Genomic DNA, 24376 nt, shown 5'->3' on the forward strand with positions numbered 1-24376 from the left:
ATAAAGCACTTCACATGAACAAACTAACAAAAACAAGAAACGTGAAAACCCAAAACCGTCCTATCTGGTGCAAACACAGAGACAGGAACAATCACCCACAAACACACAGTGAAACCCAGGCTACCTAAGTATGATTCTCAATCTGAGACAACTAATGACACCTACCTCTGATTGAGAACCATACTAGGCCGAAACATAGAAATACCCAAATCATAGAAAAACAAACATAGACTGCCCACCCCAACTCACGCCCTGACCATACTAAATAATGACAAAACAAAGGAAATAAAGGTCAGAACGTGACAATTCCTTTAAAAATCTGCCGTTTCCAGCTACAATAGTCATTTCCAACATTCACAATGTATTAACTGTATTTCTGATCAATTTGATGTTATTTTAATGGACAAAAAGCGTGCTTTTCTTTAAAAAACAAGGACATTTCTAAGTGACCCCAAACTTGGTAGTGGACATGTATTGACATTGTATGAATTTGAAATGTTTGATTATATGCCATGGAAAAACAATTTGTTCTGCGCTGTGACAAAGTTCTTACAAACAATCAGTGTAACTCAGGTGTTAACAGGGTCAATATTCATTTTTAATTAACAATGGGCAAATAATGAATCAGTCTACTTGTCAATGGTGTGCGTACTGGGAGCGGAGTCAGGTGCAGGAGAGCAGAGAGTTGTGAACAGACGCACACTTTATTTAGGCAGGAGAAACCAACAGACGGACGGACGCCACTTCGTCGAAACCTCCAGCCAATTGTCAAAAGTGAAGAACGCTCACACAGTCACAATAATTATGTACAAACAAATAAACATACCTCGTGAAATAAAACACGGAATAAACGCATACCACTTAACACAAACAATCTCACACAAAGACATGAGGGGGAACAGAGGAAAAAATACATGTAGTGTGATTGGGGGAATGAAAACCAGGTGTGCAGGGAACAAGATAAAACAAATGGATAAATGAAAAATGGACAAGGAGAGGAGCCGACTTCAGCGGAAGCCGTGACACTACTCCAGCATAACAGTCATGCTACAGGCAAACAGATAACCAAATGATGGCACTCAATAATGTTCTATACTATTGAACCAATGAAAACAAGCGAGTTTGAGCTAGGGAATGGTTAAGCAAGCATCGAAGACCTGAGCCCGTGGTGGAGGATTGGCTTCATATCCACAGTGAATAGGATTCAGGAACAGTCAATGGATGTTGACTAGTCCAACATTCAATGGATGTTCTCGTGTTGGGAGACAAGGTTTGCATCCGAAATTGCATTCTATTCCAAGTATAGTGCACTACTTTTGGCCACAGTCCTATAGACTCAGGTCAAATGTAGTGCACTATAAAGGGAATAGGGTACCATTTGGGACTCAACCAAAGAGATTATCCTCAGTCCTTCTACTGTGTATCCCTCCTTCATGCAGAAACGTCCCTGTGAAATGTTAAGGTTAATATAGAGATAATTTGATTTGCTCATTTAGTTCAGGACGACACGTACAGTATCCAATGCCTAAACTGATAGGTAAGGACATACTTCCCTAGCTCACTGGTTATTCACACGGATTTTGTCATTTTAAGTGATTTATACCTAACTGTGTTTGGTTTCTTGCAGATACAATGTGGACTCCAGAAGTTCAAATATTTCAAAATTTGTAAGTGTCTCCCCCTCACAGTATGAAAAAAAACACTGTTAATGTTATGTTGTCAATTATGCCATCGTGACTCAATACTGACAATACAGAGGAAGGATAATTATCAGAAGGAAGCTTGTTGTCTTTGTATGAATACAATAGTCCACAATATTATATTCTGGATTTGACCTCTGTGTTCTATTTCCTTTCTGCTCAACAAAATACTGGAGCGCAGAAGGTTAGTATTGATGCAAATAGTAAATACATTTACAGCTGCAATGTCAGTCATTATGGCATGTTATGTATCGTCTCCTTATTTGCATTTAGAGACAGCCATTCATGATGTGAGATTGGTGTGTTTTTGTTGTACTTCTGCTGTCACTTGTCCAATATCTGTGTTTTTTTTTGTTCCAATCAACCATAGTATCAACCATAGTATCATTAAGCCATCCCATTATATCAAATGCTCAGCTAAAGCACTTTGAGAGACGACTTCAAAGCCAAAGCTACCGTAGGCTAGTTGCTTTTTGAAACAGCATAATGTAGTGTATCAGAAAGCAAACTCACACACAGAGCTCTGTTGTTGTTCTTGTGCCAGTGTTTTTATGTGCCTTGCCATGTCTGTGCTTCTCAATGTCCTCATCTGCTTCTCTGTGTTGTGTGGACAGATGGAACACCAGCTTGAAATGTTAGCTTGGTAAAAAACAACTTTGGACAATGAGATGTATCGGGTTTATAAGATACACCTGCTAGATTGGATTATTTGAACCTTTCTGATAACACACTGTATGCCCATGTTTAATTGTTGAGTTTTCAGTGTCACAATAGTTTGCAATGTCTTCAGCCACTTTGTATATGATATGTGCGCATATACTGTATTCTACTGTATTTTAGTTAATGCCACTCCGACATTGCTCGTTCTAGTATTTCTATATTTCTTAATTCCATTCTTTTACTTTTAGATTTGTGTGTATTGTTGTGAATTGTTAGTTACTTCTACACTGTTGGAGTTAGGAACACAAGTATTTCGTAAACACCCGCAATAATATCTGCTAAATATGTGTACGTGACCAATAACATTTGATTTGATTTGTATCACTTAGCTTTCAACCTGGCATGTGGGATGTATGATAAAGCATTGTATGTACTGTACTGTGAACTGCCTGGCTGTTAGACGTGTCAAATGACTAACCCCAGGCTCTCTGCACTAGGACTTCCTTGGTCAGACCTTCTGCACTCTGGGGGAGATCATTGGCTCCACGGGCGGACGGCTGGAGAAGAGTCTCTCGTAAGTCTTTTATTTGATTTATTTAACTTGGCAAGTCAGTTAAAAATAAAATGTTATTTACAATGACGCCCTACCAAAACGCAAAATGCCTTCTGTGGGGACGAGGGCGGGGATTTAATAATAATAATACAAATATAGGACAAAACACACATCACGACAAGAGAGACACCACAACACTACATAAAGAGAGACCTAGACAACAACATAGCATGGCAGCAACACATGACAACACAGAATGGTAGCAACTTAATATGACAACAACATGGTAGCAACACTATATGGCAGAAGCCCAACGTGATAGCAGCACAAAACATGGTACAAACATTATTTGGCTCAGACAACAGCACAGGGCAAGAAGGTAGAGACAACAATACATCCCGCGAAGCAGCCACAACTGTCAGAACGAGTGTCCATGACTGAGTCTAAAACTGAAAAGATAAAACTGTCCAGTTTGAATGTTTTTAGCAGCTCGTTCCAATCGCTAGCTGCATCGAACTGAAAAGAGGAGTGTGTGTGCTTAGGGTATCTTTAACAGAATGTGACTGGCAGAACGGGTGTTGTATGTGTAGGATGAGGGCTGCAGTAGGTTTCTCAGATAGGGGGGAGTGATGCCTAAGAGGATTTTATAAATAAGCATCAACCAGGGTCTTGCGACGGGTATACATAGATGGCCAGTTTACAGAGGAGTATAGAGTGCAGTGTCGTGTCCTATAAGGAACATTGGTGGCAAATCTGATGGCAGAATGGTAATGGCACCCTTACTTGCCGATCTATAAATTACGTCTCCGTAATTTAGCATGGGCAGGATGGTCATCTGAGTCAGGGTTAGTTTGGCAGCTGGGGTGAAAGAGGCGCAATTACGATAGAGGGAACCAAGTCTAGATTTAACCTTAGCCTGCAGCTTTGATAAGTGCTGAGAGAAAGACGGTGTACCATATCTCCATACTCCCAAGTACTTTTATGAGGTGACTACTTCAAGCTCTAAACCTTCAGAGGTAGTAATCACACCTTTGGGGTGAGGGGTATTCTTCTTACCAAACCACACTGCCTTTGTTTTGGAGGTGTTCAGAACAAGGTTAAGGGAAGAGAAAGCTTGTTGGACACTAAGAAAGCTTTGTTGTAGAGTGTTTAACACAAAATCCGGTTAGGGGCCAGCTGAGTATAAGACTGTATCATCTGCATATAAATGGATGAGAGAGCTTCCTACTGCCTGAGCTATGTTCTTGATGTAAATTGAGAAGAGCGTGGGACCTAGGATCGAGCCTTGGTGTACTCCCTTGGTGACAGGCAGTGGCTGAGACAGCAGATGGTCTATTGGAGACACCAATACTCATTAGCCGGCCCAAAAGAATGGAATGGTTTACTGTATCAAAAGCAGCACAACATTGCTTAAAATCAAGGGAAATGGCACTCTCTCTCCCATTATCCATGGAACCACTACAGTCCTAATGAAGTGAGAACTGGCCATACCTGTCTTTGGCTGGATGTCATGGCCCATGTGATTGGCAAATGTTGGTTCGGTCTTGAGGGAGGGACTATATGTCTGTTGATTGGAAATGGAGCACAGCACTGTAGGTGAGCTGTAAACGTTGAGAATGTATTATGGTATAATCCCGTGGCAATATTCCATATTCTATAGCCTCAGAAAGAAACTAGTGAAAAAGCATTGATTGCCAAAGCACCTCTGGTGCACGACATAGTAACATCTTGTAATCAACTTCTTGAAAGGATAATTTTGTGCAGAAATTGTATTGTGAAGCATAATTTTTTTTCCTACCGATTTCAGAAATTGACAATAAGGTGTTGTTTGTGGAGTGTGCATGTATGTTATGAGTTCGCCAGCTGGAAAAAATGGTCATTGCAGAATAGGAGATGAATGGTTGAGCTCTATTTTATCTCAGACTGAGTATACTTAGCTTTTTGTCTGTTTGTTCGTGTAGAGGTATGTATGTTCTTATTTTGGGGGCATAAGGAGCGACAACATTTATAAATACAAATCATGTTTTATTCCTCAGGAACAGACTCCTAAAACAGAGGCCAATCATTGACTTTACACATGACCATGGGAGCCAATGTTCTCGATTACCATAAATGATCCCGTTGGACATCTTCATCCATTTCTCTATTTATACGTTTTCAGGCTTATCGTCCCCATGCAGCCAGCACAGTGTATCTCCCAGTTCAAATGACATAGCCTTGGCAGAGCTGAGCTGAGCTGAGCTGAGCTGAGATGAGAGAGAGAGAGAGAGAGAGAGAGAGAGAGAGAGAGAGAGAGAGAGAGAGAGAGAGAGAGAGAGAGAGAGAGAGAGAGAGAAAGATATGTATAGCTTTTGGAGGATGCCACTGGGTTTGGGCCTGCTGCACTTTCTCTATTGGCGAGATAAAAATGTGCTCTGCCTTCTTGGCGTTACCAGAGTGAAGCCTTACCTTCCCCTGTGCCTGTGCACACACACTTACACACAAGCGCACATGCATGCACGCAGGCACACACACACTCACCAATGGTCCTGCTCACATACCGCCACATTCTGAAAAGTAAAGCATGCAAGTTGTATCCTCCATCACAAACTAAACGTCTTGTTCAAATTATTAGCATGACATATCATTTTGAGAATCCTTTAGAAAAGCCTTAAAAATGCTTCACCCTGAAGAAAAGCCTTGCGTTCAACAATAAAAACAATCGCCATTCAGCCTGTCTGGTTGGTCATTCAAAAGGCCGCTATTTAAAACCGACAATGAATGAAGCTACAAAAGATGCCGAGAGCAGTGAAGGAAAAGGATGTGGGTTTTGTTCCAAAATGTGCCATTCTCCCTCCTTGACTCTCCGGCATTTAGAAGGCCACATTCCTGGGGGACATGTAGCAAGCTGTGACAGAGAGAGAGAGGGGGACGGGTACAGAAGAACCAACAGCAGACAGAGCCTGCCATCCCAGAGGGCATCTGCAATGACAAAGCCTGGAGACAACTCCTCTACGTGTTTAGTGTGTTTCACATGGCTGTCAAAACAACCCCAAAAACACATCCTCCCTGCAACATTTACTTGGAGTTAACTCTGCAAATAGTACTGCTGGGTGGTCTGAAAAGTCATAGTCAATCAATCAATAATATAATAATACTCTTAGCAAAAAATGGTATCTTTAATTTACAGTCTGTAGAAACTATGAGAATAGAAAGGTTCAGAACTTGTGAAACATCACAGCACAGTTGAAAAATATCTGGCAAATAGAAATCAAAACTGGATGGTATTCAGTGATAGATTGGAGGGGTTGATGGGAGCTGAAGGGTGGGACTAAAAATAACAAGAAGATAACTAATGCATAATATACTGTGTCTATAAAATGTACAGTGCATTCACGGTACTCCATTCTGCTTGTTTATGTTTTATCTGTCGGCCCCGTTGCCTAGTCAACGCCATTTTACCTGCTGTTGTTGTGCTAGCTGATTAGCTGTTGTCTCACCTACTGTTTAAGCTAGCTTTCCCAATTCAACACCTGTGATTACTGTATGCCTCACTGTATGTCTCTCTCAAATGTCAATATGCCTTGTATACTGTTGCTCAGGTTAGTTATCATTGTTCTAGTTCACAATGGAGCCCCTAGTTCTACTCTTCATACCCCTGATAACTCCTTTGTCCCACCTCCCACACATGCGGTGACCTCACCCATTACAACCAGCATGTCCAGAGACACAACCTCTCTCATCATCACCCAGTGCCTGGGCTTACCCCCGCTGTACCCGCACCCCACCATACCCCTGTCTGCGCATTATGCCCTGAATATATTCTACCATGCCCAGAAACCTGCTCCTCTTATTCTCTGTCCCCAACGCTCTAGGTGACCAGTTTTGATAGCCTTTAGCCGCACCCTCATACTACTCCTTCTCTGTTCCGCGGGTGATGTGGAGGTAAACCCAGGCCCTGCATGTCCCCAGGCACCCTCATTTGTTGACTTCTGTGATCGAAAAAGCCTTGGTTTCATGCATGTCAACATCAGAAGCCTCCTCCCTAAGTTTGTTTTACTCACTGCTCTAGCACACTCTGCTAACCCTGATGTCCTTGCTGTGTCTGAATCCTGGCTCAGGAAGGCCACCAAAATTCAGAGATTTCCATACCCAACTATAACATCTTCCGTCAAGATAGAACTGCTAAAGGGGGAGGAGTTGCAGTCTACTGCAGAGATAGCCTGCAAAGTAATGTCATACTTTCCAGGTCCATACCCAAACAGTTCGAACTACTAATTTTGAAAATTACTCTCTCCAGAAATAAGTCTCTCACTGTTGCCGCCTGCTACCGACCCCCTCAGCCCCCAGCTGTGCCCTGGACACCATTTGTGAATTGATCGCCCCCATCTAGCCTCAGAGTTTGTTCTGTTAGGTGACCTAAACTGGGATATGCTTAACACCCCGCCAGTCCTACAATCTAAGCTAGATGCCCTCAATCTCACACAAATCATCAAGGAACCCACCAGGTACAACCCTAACTCTGTAAACAAGGGCACCCTCATAGACGTCATCCTGACCAACTGGCCCTCCAAATACACCTCCGCTGTCTTCAACCAGGATCTCAGCGATCACTGCCTCATTGCCTGTATCCGCTACGGAGCCGCAGTCAAACGCTCCCTAAAACACTTCTGTGAGCAGGCCTTTCTAATCGACCTGGCCCGGGTATCCTGGAAGGACATTGACCTCATCCCGTCAGTTGAGGATGCCTGGTCATTCTTTAAAAGTAACTTCCTCACCATTTTAGATAAGCATGCTCCGTTCAAAAAATGCAGAACTAAGAACAGATACAGTCCTTGGTTCACCCCAGACCTGACTGCCCTCGACCAGCACAAAAACATCCTGTGGCGGACTGCAATAGCATCGAATAGTCCCCGGGATATGCAACTGTTCAGGGAAGTCCGTAACCAATACACTCAGTCAGTCAGGAAAGCTAAGGCCAGCTTCTTCAGGCAGAAGTTTGCATCATGTAGCTCCAACTCCAAAAAGTTCTGGGACACTGTGAAGTCCATGGAGAACAAGAGCACCTCCTCCCAGCTGCCCACTGCACTGAGGCTAGGTAACACGGTCACCACCGATAAATCCATGATTATCGAAAACTTCAATAAGCATTTCTCAACGGCTGGCCATGCCTTCCGCCTGGCTACTCCAACCTCGGCCAACAGCTCTGCCCCCCGGCAGCTCCTCGCCCAAGCCTCTCCAGGTTCTCCTTTACCCAAATCCAGATAGCAGATGTTCTGAAAGAGCTGCAAAACCTGGACCCGTACAAATCAGCTGGGCTTGACAATCTGGACCCCCTATTTCTGAAACTTTCCGCCGCCATTGTCGCAACCCCTATTACCAGCCTGTTCAACCTCTCTTTCATATCGTCTGAGATCCCCAAGCTGCCGCAGTCATCCCCCTCTTCAAAGGGGGAGACACCCTGGACCCAAACTGTTACAGACCTATATCCATCCTGCCCTGCCTATCTAAGGTCTTCGAAAGCCAAGTCAACAAACATGTCACTGACCATCTCGAATCCCACCGTACCTTCTCCGCTGTGCAATCTGGTTTCCGAGCCGGTCACGGGTGCACCTCAGCAACACTCAAGGTACTAAACGATATCATAACCGCCATCGATAAAAGACAGTACTGTGCAGCCGTCTTCATTGACCTTGCCAAGGCTTTCGACTCTGTCAATCACCATATTCTTATCGGCAGACTCAGTAGCCTCGGTTTTTCGGATGACTGCCTTGCCTGGTTCACCAATTACTTTGCAGACAGAGTTCAGTGTGTCAAATCGGAGGGCTTGCTGTCCGGTCCTCTGGCAGTCTCTATGGGGGTGCCACAGGGTTCAATTCTCGGGCCGACTCTTTTCTCTGTATATATCAATGACGTTGCTCTTGCTGCGGGCGATTCCCTGATCCACCTCTACGCAGACGACACCATTCTATATACTTTCGGCCCGTCATTGGACACTGTGCTATCCAACCTCCAAACAAGCTTCAATGCCATACAACACTCCTTCCGTGGCCTCCAACTGCTCTTAAACGCTAGTAAAACCAAATGCATGCTTTTCAACCGATCGCTGCCTGCACCCGCATGCCCGACTAGCATCACCACCCTGGATGGTTCCGACCTTGAATATGTGGACATCTATAAGTACCTAGGTGTCTGGCTAGACTGCAAACTCTCCTTCCAGACTCATATCAAACATCTCCAATCGAAAATCAAATCAAGAGTCGGCTTTCTATTCCGTAACAAAGCCTCCTTCACTCACGCCGCCAAGCTTACCCTAGTAAAACTGACTATCCTTCCGATCCTCGACTTCGGCGATGTCATCTACAAAATGGCTTCCAACACTCTACTCAGCAAACTGGATGCAGTCTATCACAGTGCCATCCGTTTTGTCACTAAAGCACCTTATACCACCCACCACTGCGACCTGTATGCTCTAGTCGGCTGGCCCTCATTACATATTCGTCGCCAGACCCACTGGCTCCAGGTCATCTACAAGTCCATGCTAGGTAAAGCTCCGCCTTATCTCAGTTCACTGGTCACGATGGCAACACCCATCCGTAGCACGCGCTCCAGCAGGTGTATCTCACTGATCATCCCTAAAGCCAACACCTCATTTGGCCGCCTTTCGTTCCAGTACTCTGCTGCCTGTGACTGGAACGAATTGCAAAAATCGCTGAAGTTGGAGACTTTTATCTCCCTCACCAACTTCAAACATCAGCTATCTGAGCAGCTAACCGATCGCTGCTGCTGTACATAGTCTATTGGTAAATAGCCCACCCATTTTCACCTACCTCATCCCCATACTGTTTTTATTTATTTACTTGCTCTTTTGCACACCAATATCTCTACCTGTACATGACCATCTGATCATTTATCACTCCAGTGTTAATCTGCAAAATTGTAATTATTCGCCTACCTCCTCATGCCTTTTGCACACATTGTATATAGACTCCCCCCTTTGTTTTCTACTGTGTTATTGACTTGTTAATTGTTTATTCCATGTGTAACTCTGTGTTGTCTGCTCACACTGCTATGCTTTATCTTGGCCAGGTCGCAGTTGCAAATGAGAACTTGTTCTCAACTGGCCTACCTGGTTAAATAAAGGTGAAATAAAATAAAATAAAAATTCGAAAAGTATTCAGACCCCTTGACTTTTTCCCCATTTTGTTACATTACAGCCTTATTCTGAAATGGATTAAATAAAAACATATATCAATCTACACACGTTATTGTAATGATAAAGTGAAAACAGGTTTTTAGAAATGTTTGCAAACGTATTAAAAAAAAACCAGATACCTCATTTACGTAAGTATTCAGACCCTTTTCTATGAGACTCAAAATTAAGCTCAGGTGCATCCTGTTTCCATTGATCATCCTTGAGATGTTTCTACAACTTGATTGGAGTCCACCTGTGGTAAATTCAATTGATTTGACATGATGTGGAAAGGCACACACCTGCCTATATAAGTTCCCACAGTTGATATCAGAGCAAAAAACCAAGCCAAACCAAGGTTAAAGGAATTGTCTATAGAGCTCCGAGACAGGGTTGTGTCGAAGCACAGATCTGGAGAAGGGTACCAAAATGTTTCTGCAGCATTGAAGGGACCCGAGAACACAGTGGCCTCCATCATTCTTAAATGGAAGAAGTTTGGAACCACCAAGACTCTTCCTAGAGCTGGCCGTCAGGCCAAACTGAGCAATCGGGGGAGAAGGGCCTTGGTCTGGGAGGTGACCAAGAACCCGATGGTCACTCTGACAGAGCTCCAGAGTTCCTCTGTGGAGATGGGAGAACCATCAAGAAGGACAACTATCTCTGCAGCACTCCACCAATCAGGCCTTTATGGTAGAGTGACTAGACGGAAGCCACTCCTCAGTAAAAGGTACATGACAGTCCGCTGAAGGAGTCTCACACCATGAGAAACAAAATTCTCTGCTCTGATCATATCAAGATTGAACACTTTGGCCTGAATGCCAAGCGTCATGTCTGGAGGAAATCAGGCACTGCCCATCACCTGGTCAATACCATCCCTACGATGAAGCATGGTGCTGGCAGCTTCATACTGTGGGGATGTTTTCAGTGGCAGGGACTGAGAGACTAGTCAGGATCAAAGGAAAAATGAACAGAGCAAAGTACAGAGAGATCCTTGACAAAAACCTGCTCCAGAGTGCTCAGGACCTCAGACTAAGGCAAAGGTTCACCTTCCAATAGGACAACAACCCTAAGCACACAGCCAAGATAATGTGGGTGTGGCTTCGGGACAAGTCTCTGAATGTCATTGAGTGGCCCAGCCAGAGTCTGGACTTGAACCCAAACGAAAACCTCTGGAGATACCTGAAAATAGCTGTGCAGCAATGCACCCCATCAAATCTGACAGAGTTTGAGAGGATCTGCAGAGAAGAATGTGAGAAATTTCCAAATACAGGTGTGCCAAGCTTGTAGCGTCATACCCAAGAAGACTCTAGGCTGTAATCGCTGCAAAGGTGCTTCAACAAATTACTGAGTAAAGTGTCTGAATACTTATGCAAATGTCATATTTCCGTTGGTTTATTTTAATACATTTGCAAAAATTTCTGAAAAAGTAATTCTCTTTGTCATTATGGGGTATTGTGTGTAGATTGATTAAGAAAAAAAAAACAATTTAATACATTTTAGAATAAGGCTGAAAAGTAACAAAATGTGGAAAAGTCAAGAAGTCTGAATACTTTCAGAATGCACTATATAGCATGTATAAGCTGGAAGTAGAAGCCTAAGTGTTGTTGTCTGTTAGTTTACTCCAATAAGGGGAGGGGTGGTAGGGTTAGGGGAAAATAATAAAGGAAAATATATTTTAAAAATATATATATGTATGGCTGGATTGGAAATGATGCAGAATATTAGATTGATAGAAGCCAAAATCTACTTGCAATATTAAAGCTGATCCACCTACTGTTTAAAAATAAATAAAAAACACATCCCCCCAGCATTGCCTTTATTCCACACACACACCCTAGAGTGAGAGGCGGAGGAGAGCCAATCCGAAATGCCTGGCGATGGCCTCTGCGCGGCGGTGGGCGTCTTTTTGTAGGTCACTGTTTTGAGAATGGGGTATCATGCTGTGGAGGAAGAAGCACTTCTCTACCACTTACCTGTTGGTTTCTATGGTAACTGAGAAGGACTGTAAGCTCTCCCATAGTGTAAAAGCAGGATTGGGCGAATACACTTCATTTTCCCCTTTTAGAAGATCAGATATGTGCTCTACGTGACATTGCATGCTGGTCGTATTTTTATCTGTAAGATTTGGTGTAGAGAGCATACCCCATGCTTCCACAATTTCACTCCTGCTGCGAGTTTGCATCCACACACACACTCACACACACTCACAATCATGGAGGTGCAATCCTGGCAACTGTAATTAAGGTTTTTCTGTGTATTATTAGTTACACACTTTACACTGCCCTATACACCAAGTTGGGAAACAACTATTTGCGTACATGATATAGATGTACATACAGTGTAATTGCATATCTATGTAGATTAGCCTTGTGATGTTACGACTGTTACATTTTCATAATGAGGTTGCGATATGGAGATCAACCACAGTGACTTGTATCTACTATATATAGGATAGTAATTGTACACAAAATTAATGTGGATATACTGTGAGTTAGCAGTGTGTTATGAACAAATAATAGGGTTACTATAATGCAATTAATAGATAGTGATGCATAATAGCTCATGGTGAGCTATTTTCTCTCTGCTATAAGGTTAAGTTTAGCATCTACTTTAATATAGTGTTACTTCAACATAGTGTTACTATATTGAACATCCCATGCAATTCACTTGTGATAAACTAAATGGGAGAGACTCCAGCTTCATTTAGTTTCTACAAACCGGAGCAAAAGTCCTTTCCAATGTGCTGCCGGAGAGACAAATTAAAAAGTCAAACCTCATAGAAGATTCAGTGTTTATAGATAGAGGACATAGAAAATACACCCCCAGTCCATTATCAAAGCAACAATCTACTGCCACAAGAGTAGATGGAGATATATGAGGTGGAATCATAGCTAAATAAGCTGTCACATGTGATGTATTGTTCATTTTAGAAATGTATAGGGCACATATTGTGAAATTACACTTTGGGATTTCTCTTGCAGACATCAGTCAATCAAATCACACGTAATGTGACAGGTTGTGTATAGATGCACATTTCGGTAAATGCTCTGCTGTCCTTTCAGCTCAATGTCAAATCTCCCACATGGTCAGACCTCTTGAGGATCCCATTTCGATGCTGTCAAAAGTGTGAGACGATACACGATCAAGGTTCACATGATAAATGTTTTGGGATCCCTGGCAGGCAGGCAGTGTGCAACTGAACAACCTGCCATATGTTCCCTCTAGCTACCTCTGCTGTGACATTACCAATTTCTGCCTAAGCTACTTTTCCTCAAGTCTTCTTGTGTTTCTTAAGCAGTCATGAGCCGTTGGCAAGACTTGGGTGTCTTCCTGCTCTTGTGCTCTTGTTAAATCTATTTTAGTTCATCGGCTTTACATGTATTCATGAAACAACAATGCATTATTTTGGATCCATAGCTACAGGGAGTGGAGTTCATGGGTGACTGTAGTTTGTGTGTGCCTCTCGGAGGCAGCTCAGAGGCTCCCTAGGAGAGCAGTGGGTCTCCAGATGTGAGGGGATGGGGGGTAGGAAGTGTGGAGGGAATGGGGGATATTGAATGTGTGGGGGGTGTTGGATGTGTGGAGGGGATGGGATGGGAGGTATCGGATGATAAGGGAAGTGTAATTCTCTAGCAGATTACTGGGAGGACACCACCTGTCTGTCTCACACACAAATGTGCAGACAGTTTATGATGTCTACAGCACAACTTTGAGTGGCTTCTTTGGCTACAGCTCATCATTGGTTAATTTCTTTGGTCATTTTGGGGGATTTTATTTTCAACATTTATGTGGCAGACTTTTCAGGACACTAAGTCTGAATTTAAATGTCTAAATCCAGACAGTACAATAGCACTAGGTAAAGATGGTTTTGACTTTTGTCATAAATAATTCCCCAGCTGTCAATGTATCACGTACATGGAAGGTAAGGAACTATGTTCTCCCAAAGTGCATCACAGACGGCCCACTGTCTCCATGTCAGACACAGAGTGTAGGAACCATCCTTTTTCTTTTCTCTGCCTGGCCAACTGAATCTTTGTCTCATGAAGTTGTTCCAGGATTCTGGTTTATCCCACCTCTGGCTCAACCCATCTGAATCTGGGCCATGGTCCTGAAACATTGAGGACTGTTGGCGCTAGCCGAGCTGACACATCCTGAATGTTGTATTCGACCCCTTTGGGTAAGGCCAGCTGCAAAGATGGAACAAGGCAGCCAAATACATGCATAATGAACTCGGTTTTCTTTCTTCTTTTAATGGCTACATTCTCATGTGTTCACATCTGTTTGTCATTCTCTAGTTCTTGTGGACTGCAATTCAAAATACATAGGGCTTTGTTTCGCCATAATGCCCTTACTATACTATACTATACTACACTATACTATACTATACTATACTATACTATACTATACTATACTATACTATACTATACTATACTATAAGTGCATTACAAATACATGTTTTTGACTTTGATCTGCACGGTATACACAATACGTTTTAATAGAAATGCAGCTCTGAAGTACACTACATGACCAAAAGTATGTAGACACCTGCTTGTCAAACATCTCATTCCAAAATCATGGGCATTAATATGGAGTTGGTCCCCCTATGCTGCTATAACAGCCTCCACTCTTTTGGGATGGCAATGTTGGAACATTGCTGTGGGGATTTGCTTCCATTCAGCCACCAGAGCATTGGTGAGGAAGGGCAGTTGCAGTCAGCATTCCAATTCATCCCAAAAGTGGTCAAAGGGGTTGAGTTCAGGGCTCTGTGCAGGCCAGTCAAGTTCTTCCAAACCGATCTTGACAAACCATTTCTGTATGGACCTCGCTTTGTGCAAAAGGGACATTGTCATGCTGAAACAGGAAAGGGCCTTCCCCAAACTGTTGCCACAAAATTGGAAGCACAGAATTGTCTAGAATGTCATTGTATGCAGTAGCGTTAAGATTTCCCTTCACTGGAACAGTTTGGGCAGGTAGCATGGATTCGGGCATGTAGCGTTCCATTCTCCTGCCGACCGCCAAAGCCAGATTTGTCCGTCGGATTGCCAGATGATGAAGTGTGATTAATCACTCAAGAGAATGCATTTCCACTGCTCCAGAGTCCAATGACGGCGAGCTTTACACCACTCCAGCCGATACTTGGCATAGCGCATGGTGAGCTTAGGCTGCTCAGCCATGGAAAGCCATTTTATGAAGCTCCCGACAAATATTTATTGTGCTGATGTTGCTTCCAGAGACAATTTGGAACACGGTAGTGAGTGTTGCAACCGAGAACAGACCATTTTTACGCGCTACGCGCTTCAGCACTCGGCTGTCCAGTTCTGTGAGCTTGTGTGGCCTACCACTTCATGGCTGAGCCATTGTTTCTCCTAGACATTTCCACTTCACAATAACAGCACTTACAGTTGACTGGGGCAGCTGACTTGTTGGAAAATCACTGAGCTCTTCAGTAAGGCCATTCTACTGCCGATGTTTGTCTATGGAGTTTGCATAGCTGTGTGCTTGATTTTATACACCTGTCAGCAGCGAATGTGGCTGAAATAGCCAAATCCACTAATTTGAAAGGGGTGTCCACATACTTTTCTATATATAGTGTAGAAATCTCTGGACTCTTCAGCTCACCTGTCGCTACTCTTGCGATCCCATTTGCTGCAGACATGGGATGGGAGTGACGGGGAGGAGATAGGTTTCTGAAGGGCATCCTTCTCTCCAAGGTCTAATCACATTGAGACATGGTGGGCCTCTAGCTAACAGGATTTCTGCCCTAGTGCTCAAGTTGTCTGCTAAAGGGCCTCGAAGGATGTTTCTATGACATAATTAGACGACGTGTCCTGATTGCTGCTGATACTGTGACTTCAGTTACCAAGGAAACATACAGTAATTTGTTATTTTCTCTCCGTGTCCAGAACATCATCGTATATTATCTCAGGATGATGAAGACGGAAACTCTGTTTTCCACTTCATTTTCCATTTCCTCCCCAATTTACTGTGATTTCTCACAATGTGTGCTATAACTAGGGTTACAAAAGGGAGGGTATATTACTGGAAACTTTCAAAGTTTGCCAGTAAACTACCAGAATTTTGGTAACTTTCAAGGTTTATATGGAAATGTATAAGATGACATTAGTGACCTTTTGGGGTACTTCAGATTACCACAGGTCTCTAATTAACTCTGGCCCTCTGTGTGGCCTTATCACATGTACAAATATGAAATAATTAAATAACATGATTTTTAAATAAAACATTGAATATCAAAGCCATAAAACATCCTAAATATTAACCATCAACTTAGTGAATACAATTGGTGTTTAATATGAAGATTTCAACATGAAATATCTTGTATACTTTTTTTTGTTTTTACACACTTTTATTTACTTAACTATGTCAATATATATTTGTTGTCAATGTTTTGGTATCAAACTGGTAGCAGTTGTTAAAAAAAAGTCAATAGTTGCAGAGTTAAAACAAATAATGTCATTGTTCATTAGATGTTGTTTTTGTATTAATTACACTATTTTTTACACTAACCTCATAGACAATATGGATACGGATATAAAAATGTATACTATATATGAATACATTTTGTAAAGGTTATTCATGTATAAATGACCAAAGTTATCATAGATTGCCATAGATTGTCTATTAATTACCAAAATTACAAAAGATTACGTTAATTTTGGTAAATTACAGATAGCTTTGCAACCCTAGATACCTTACAGTAGAAACAGAAGGTTGTATAATGAGGGATGCCCAATCGCAGTCAGACTTGCACAATGTGGTACATTGCAAGACTATTACCTCTGTAACTCAGTGAGCACGCTATGAGATTGAACATGATTTGATTGGACAGCTCTGTTATGCAGGAAATACCAATTGGAAAATGTGTGTCAAGGTGGAAGATTGAGACATAGTGGATACCTGGATAGGTGACCCATCAGCACCCTGTACCACTGTGAGACAAGGCCACTGCTCAGTGTAGGTGATAAGGTGATGTGCTAGGAGGTCGCCCCTGTCAGAGAGAGTGACGTGCTGGATGTGGTGAGAGGATGAGCTGCACCACTGGAGAATCTCAATTGCATTTCCTTGATTCCTCACATCCTTCTCAAACCTCATGAGATGAGAAGCTCAGAGGTCCCTCCCCTCTGACCTTCTCATCGAATGGGTTTTGATAAAGAGGCAAGGAGAGAGGACGCGAGGAATCAGAGTAATGCAATTGAGATTCTCCCCAGGAGTTCACTCTACTAATGACTGGAGGAGGGGAGTGGAGCGAGCTATAGCTGGCCCAGAGTTACCCAGATTTACCCACTGCACAGTAATTGACCAGATTGCAGGTTTGACCTTGCAAGCCCCTTACTGTCACACAGCCTCTTGCTCACCCTCTCTCGCACTTATCCGGCTTGTCTGCTCTGGCTTTCTCTACCCTCGCTCTCGCTCGCTATCCTTTCAGTTCTTTGAATCGTGCCTTAATTGGAATAAATTGAATCGACAAAGTGAAAGTAAGTTTAAATGAAGTAAAAACAAAAGCTTTAACCTTGATGTGATGGCAACTGCATTAAAGCATAACAAGAAAGGAAAGATGGCTGTGTGAACGTGCTATGCAGTATGTGTTGCATGGTTAATGAATTCTGACTCATAATTCCGAGGAAGAGCGGGACTGTGACTATATGACTATGTATCATTTTGTCATGAGTATTAAAAGATATCTCACTCTCTCTCTCTCTCTCTCTCTCTCTCTCTCTCTCTCTCTCTCTCTCGCTCTCTGTCACTCTCCCTCTCCCCCTCTCTCTTCCATCATTTTCTATTTTTCTCTTTCACAGTGGGATTCCTGGGAAGAAGTTGGGGGCCATTATCTTTGCTGCGGAGGAGCTCAGTAACTGTAGGGTCAGTACCTGACAAGTCACCTTTTCCCCTCTGAGGCCATGAAAGTCAGCTTTTGTTTCAGCCATTGTTGTGCCAAGGCAGCAGCTACTCTTCCTGTGGTCCAGCAACATTAAGGCAGTTCTAGTATATACAATTTAAAATATTACATGACACTGCATTTCATAACACTTTTCACAACACATAAAGTATGTGCCCTCAGACCACTACTCTAGTATCACATATCTACAATACAAAATCCCTGTGTACCTGTGTGTAGAGTGCGTGTCTTATCATGTGCATGTGTGTCTGTGTCTGTGTCTCTTCACAGTCCACGCTGTTCCATAAGTTATATTTTTATCCGTTTTTTTTAATCTGATTCTACTGCTTGCATCAGTTACCTGATGTGGAATAGAGTACCATGTCGCCATGGCTCTATGTAGTACTGTGCATCTCCCATAGTCTGTTCTTGACTTGGGGATTGTGAAGAGACCTTTGGTGGTATGTCTTGTGGGGTATGCATGGGTGTCCGAGCTGTGTGCTAGTAGTTTAAACAGACACCTCAGTGCATTCAGCATGTCAACACTTCTTACAAAAACAAGACTGGGAGAGAAAGGAGAGGGAGAGTTAATCTCCATGTTTGTTTACCCCAGAAATAACTGAGGGTTTTTCTCAGAGAGCGAGCGGGAGAGAGAGACACTGCTTAGAGATTCAGATGAGCGTGGGCGGAGCTCGCCACTCTGTCACTGAGGAACTGGCTGCTAAGAGATTTCCCATGATGCCCCTCTCCTGCTATCAGCCACCTCTGAGTCTGCCCCTGCGTTGCACTGCGCTGGAGAAGACGAGCTCATTACAGCGGCTCCATGCGTGATGCTTCGGTCCCGGGGCGGCTCCACAAGGAACTGTCCTACTAGTACTTCTACCCAAAACAGAGCAGCGGACCAACCAACAGATGCACAACCACTGACAGACCATAAACAGCCATGCATATTGTTAAACCATGAAGAATAGCTTCCATGTGATGAATTCTGTACGGTGTTGTTTTTTAATTTCCTCTCGAGGTAAAAGGGGTTGGCTAGAAGTCACTATTAAAGCTAAACATGTTTTCTGTGGTTATTATGCTGTACGGCTATCTTCACATGTTGGAGCGCCTGTTAATTAGTTGGTCTGTAGAGCTTCTGTCCAGAAGCATATTCCTTATTTTATGAATATCAATTCAATTCAATTCAAGGGCTTTATTGGCATGGGAAACATGTGTTAACATTGCCAATATCTGCAACAGAATATCATTGTGGATAACATTTTTATGTCTCTGCGTCGAGTATGAAGGAAGTTAGAGGTAGTTTCACAAGCCAATGCTAACTAGCGTTAGCACAATGACTGGGAGGCTACAGGAACATCCAACTCTGGGAAAGTAGATAAAGGGCTTCATTTCCAAAAACTATTAAACCGGTTGGATTGGGTCTCTTTTAGCAAAATTTGAAGAAAAAAAAAGTATGAAAGTAAAAGTATGTTTTTTACATTGGATAAAAGTAAAGACTGGTAAAATGTAATATCATACACAACAGTTGAGGAACAATGGGAAAGTCATTCTACTTTGAATGTTGATAAACTTGTAACCCCACTTTTGAGAAAATGGACCTTGAATGTTTTGGTACACCTACTGGAGAGCTCTTCTTTGTATACACTCATTTAGGATCATTCACACCCTCTTACGCCTTAGCCCCACCCATCTCTTTAAGGATTCAACTGTGAGGCCACGTCTATCGACATGTCTGTAGACAGTTCTGGTAGTGACATCATGTACATTCTAGTGTTGTCTGACATCAAACTTGTCGTTGTCATTATGAAAAAGTATAAACACAAAAATGACAGGCTGCATGACATCAGCAGTTTGTGGTCCAAAATAGCATAACTGGTGTTTTTCAAAACCAATAAACCCATCCGTTTAAAAATGTATTTAGTATATGTCAATCTAGCAAACCAGGCAACTAAAAGCAACTTTCTAAACAATGTGTTGGTTAGTTAGCTGGCTAGCCAGTTCAAATAATGATCATATCATATACCTGACAACATCTTAAATGTAGCTCATTTGTATTCATTATTACAGAAAAACAATATTCACAACAAGATCATTATTTACAAGATAATGGCAAGCTAATTACAGAAAAAAGCTTACAGTTGTGAGTGTGACAAAATAAAGGCAGGTCATTCTACCAGTGAATTTAGGAACTTGGACACTGTCTCATTGGCCTAACGTTATATCCTAATTTGACTTTGGTGCAGGTCATGTTGTTCACATTGCTGTCTCTGGTAAATGCACACTATATCAAATAAAATCTATATCAAATAAAAGTGTATTGGTCACATGCACAGGATATAGAAGGTGTAAACGGTTCACTGAAATGGTTACTTGCATAATGGTGTCTTTTGTTTTGAAATGTAGCTAGCTAGCTAAACAATGAACCATAAACCCAACTCATAACATTACTACCCTGCATGAATATGCTGGTAGCTAAAGCTAACAAACTAGCTAGGTTCAATTTTAGCTACCTCGCTAACATTAGGCTATAACTAGCAATGCAAATGGCTCTGAGATATGAATAATATTACTACACAGATCATTCACGTAACGTTAGCTAGCGAGCCAGCCAGCTAATGTTAGCTAGCTAGCTAACAGTATTGGGTTTATAAGCGCAAATATCGACTCTGCCACTTGAGCATGCTTTTGCGGCACAGTCGATAGCGCGCTGGACTTCGGGCTAGAAGGTTGAGGGTTCAGGACCTGCTCCCTGCCTGTTTCATTACATTGGTGTCAAAAGTGATCAGACCTTGCATCCACGACAGTGCGTGTGCTTGGCTGGTGAGCGTGATCCTGTAAGACGTAGAGTCGCAAGCTAGCATGTATAAATGTATAACATCTGAAAATGTAGCTTGTTAGACTCTCTTACCCGTACGTATACATGAATGAACACTTCTCCCTCTCTGTCATGGATGCCATGGTTGCCCTTAGTTTAGATATAATCTCGGAGACTGGTGTTTTATACAACATGTTCTCTTTTCAACTCCCTCCAAATTATTTTCAAACAAACGACTGAATTTTCTCCATCTCCTTAGATATCATACTCTGTTTCCACCGAGCATTACAATGATTTCAAAACTCGGTCCTCCAGAAAGTGGAGAGCATTAGCAACACTTATGCAGTTCTTCATGATATCTTTCAATATAGCCGCGTTGGAGTCAGGTGTGATTACCAAAAAAGATGGCAGCATTTTAGCGAGCTCCAAATGCCCACATGTAAATATTGAAACTCAACGATATACACTTCATATACTGACTTGAAGTACAGTATAATATAAAGATCATTTACATTTTGAAACATCTTGCTAAAGTTTCAATACACGCTAAAAACTTATTTGGGCCTAACACGCAGTATTCAAGGCCACATTGACTAGCAAATAAACAGGAAGTCCTCCCGAAACCCCCACCAAGACATGGATAAACACATAACCCCAGAGAAATTGGTAAATCAGTAGGATCTATTTGAGCAAATGGGAAAGATGAATACGACTTTGTTGGGTGTTGCATCCAATGTCGCCATGATGAAAACAAATACCGAGCTAAAGGAAAAAGTTGATGCGATACAAGAGAGGATGGATGAGGCAGAGTGGCAGTGTGTGCCTGATGTTCTTCTCGTGTAGTTGTTTCCTCGCCGTTGCAAACTTCTTCCTCTTCATTGCCAGTTCCTGGAAAGGGCCGGGAAAAAAGACAGCCGGCGGCCTTCCCACGGAAAGCCACCCTTTTCTTTCGCCGCTTTAAGTACCTTGTCGTGGGCTGTAGATTGTAGGAATCGGATGAGAACCGTTATCGGGGGCCCATTCCCGCCAGGCATGGTTAAACTGCGATGGGTTTGTTAAATTTCAAATTCATGCCTGCGATGATTTTCTGCACACACACAAGATTAGTCCACAGTTTCACTCCCCTCTTTCTGATGAACTAATTTCCCCGTATTTCTCCTACTTCTGCTCTCAAGTTCTTTGACACGATTCCACAACATATCCAGCTTTTTCTCGGCGACCCTGCTCTATACTTGGAAGGGAAAGAAAATTATTTTCAAGGACAACATGGAGGCAGAAAGTTTATTGCGAGAGCAAGGTGTTTAGCCTAGATACAGAAAACGAGACAAGGTAAAGTATAAATTAAATTGTAGGCTGTTTACAATACAAATGAAGGTAACCTATTTGTTTGAGGGACTCTGTGGAGTGTTGCTAATTTAGCCTTTCATGCACCTCACGGACCACCTCACTGACCAAAAGGGCTCCCGAGTAGCGCAGCAGTCTAAGGCACTGCATCTCAGTGCTAGAGGCATCACAACAGACCCTGGTTTGATCCCGGGGTATATCACAACCGGCTGTGATCTGGAGTCCCATATGACGGCGCACAATTGGTCCAGCGTTGTCTGGGTTTGGCTGGGGTAGGCCATTCATTGTAAAATAGGAATTTGTTCTTAACTGACTTGCCTAGTTAAATAAAAAAACATGTTTAGTTGAGACTGCAGGTTATCTTCTGCAGCATCAAAGACAGTTCTGTGATGATTGATTCATCGAGAAGCGACGTTATGTTGCTTTGTTTTATTTGGGGATTTGGTTTTCCATTTTTATTTAAAGTGTTTTTTTTCTACAGCAGGAGCATATATTATGCAATTTTATATAATGATGTTCATTAGAGTTGTAACGTGTTAAAAGGGGCACTTCATGCTCACAGGCTATAACTTCTCAGAGCAAATATGGATACTTGGAAAATACTGTAAATGGTTGTGGTAACCAAGTGAAGAGAAAAAATATTATATATATGATATTATGATATTATGTTCATACAGGAATCACATTTAACAGATAGAGGCTAGGTTGCAGAAGTTTATCATAGCTCATTTAATTCCAAACATAAATTGGGTGATTATTCTGATAAGGAAAATACTTCATTTTGTAATTTTGAAGCAACACTCTGATGAGTCTGACAGGTTTATCTGCATTGAGGCTCTTATAAATGGGATTAAGGTAGTGTTATGCAATATATATGCTCCCAACAAGGAGGAACCACATTTTTTTCATGAGGTCAATGTTATACTGGGAAATATGGAGGGGCAAATCATCCTTCCTGGAGACATCAACCAAGTGATGGACAATGTAATTGATAGAAGTAAATGTACAGGTAACTCCATGCCAAAAGATAGACTTGCAATACATATGCTAGCAGAAGATATGGGCCTTACAGACATATGGAGATTAGTCCATCCTAATGATAGAGAATATATGTCACACCCTGACCATAGTTTACTTTGTTTATTTCTATGTTTTGGTTGGTCAGGGTGTGAGTTGAGTGGGCATTCTATGTTACATGTCTAGTTTGTCTATTTCTATGTCTGGCCTGATATGGTTCTCAATCAGAGGCAGGTGTTAGTCATTGTCTCTGATTGGGAACCATATTTAGGTAGCCTGGTAGCCTGTGTCACTGTGTGTTTGTGGGTGATTGTTCCTGTCTCTGTGTTTGCACCAGATAGGGCTGTTTCGGTTTTCACATTTCATTATTTTGTAGTTTCTTCAAGTGTAGCTTTTTCCTTCATTAAAATATCATGAATCATCATCACACTGCATTTTGGTCCGACTGTCCTTCACCTCAAGAGAATCGTTACAGAAGTATGGCTATGCCAGGTAAGAGACCTGCGCAAACTCCCTGTGCTTACCGGGGGGCTAGAGAGACCGTGCAGGCACCGTGTTATGCAGTGGTGCGCACGGTGTTCCCAGTGCGGGTGCATAGCCCGGTGCGGTATATTCCAGCTCCGCGTAACGGCTGGGCTAGATTGAGCGTCGAGCCAAATGCCATGAAGCCGGTTCTACGCAGCTGGTCTCCAGTGCGTCTCCTTGGGCCGGCTTACATGGCACCAGCCTTGCGCACGGTGTCCCCGGTTCGCCTGCATAGCCCAGTGCGGGCTATTCCACCTCGCCGTACTGGCAGGGCGACCGGGACCATTCACCTGGGTAAGGTTGGGCAGGCTCGGTGCTCAAGAGCTCCAGTGCGCCTGCACGGTCTGGTATATCTAGTACCACCTCCACACCCCAGCCCTCCGGTAGCAGTTCCCCGCACCAGGCTTACTGTGCGTGTTCTCGGCTTAGTACCACCAGTGCCAGCACCACGCATCAGGCCTACAGTGCGCCTCGCCTCTCCAGCGCTGCCAGAGCCTTCCTCCTCTCCTGCGCTGCCGGAGTCTCCCGCCTGTTTAGCGCTGCCAGAGCCTTCCGCCTCTACAGCGTTGCTGGAGTCTCCTGCCTGTTTAGCGCAGACTGAGCTGCCAGTCTGCATGAAGCTGCCAGTCTGCATGAAGCAGCCAGAGCTGCCAGTCTGCATGGAGCAGCCAGAGCTGCCAGTCTGCATGGAGCT

General features: G+C 42.9%; 1 protein-coding gene across 1 annotated transcript in view; it reads left to right on the forward strand.

Annotated features, from left to right (window-relative positions):
* Nucleotides 1–24376, forward strand: part of LOC112221635 (copine-9-like) — a 111666-nt gene that overhangs the window by 52661 nt on the left and 34629 nt on the right. The window contains exons 5-8 of the mRNA XM_042303613.1: nucleotides 1628–1667; nucleotides 1882–1884; nucleotides 2858–2934; nucleotides 17899–17962. Of these exons, the coding sequence (XP_042159547.1) occupies nucleotides 1628–1667; nucleotides 1882–1884; nucleotides 2858–2934; nucleotides 17899–17962 (184 nt within the window). The remainder of the gene's footprint in view (nucleotides 1–1627; nucleotides 1668–1881; nucleotides 1885–2857; nucleotides 2935–17898; nucleotides 17963–24376) is intronic.

The sequence above is a fragment of the Oncorhynchus tshawytscha genome, linkage group LG22, assembly GCF_018296145.1.
Source record: "Oncorhynchus tshawytscha isolate Ot180627B linkage group LG22, Otsh_v2.0, whole genome shotgun sequence".
In the NCBI taxonomy this organism is placed as follows: domain Eukaryota; kingdom Metazoa; phylum Chordata; class Actinopteri; order Salmoniformes; family Salmonidae; genus Oncorhynchus; species Oncorhynchus tshawytscha.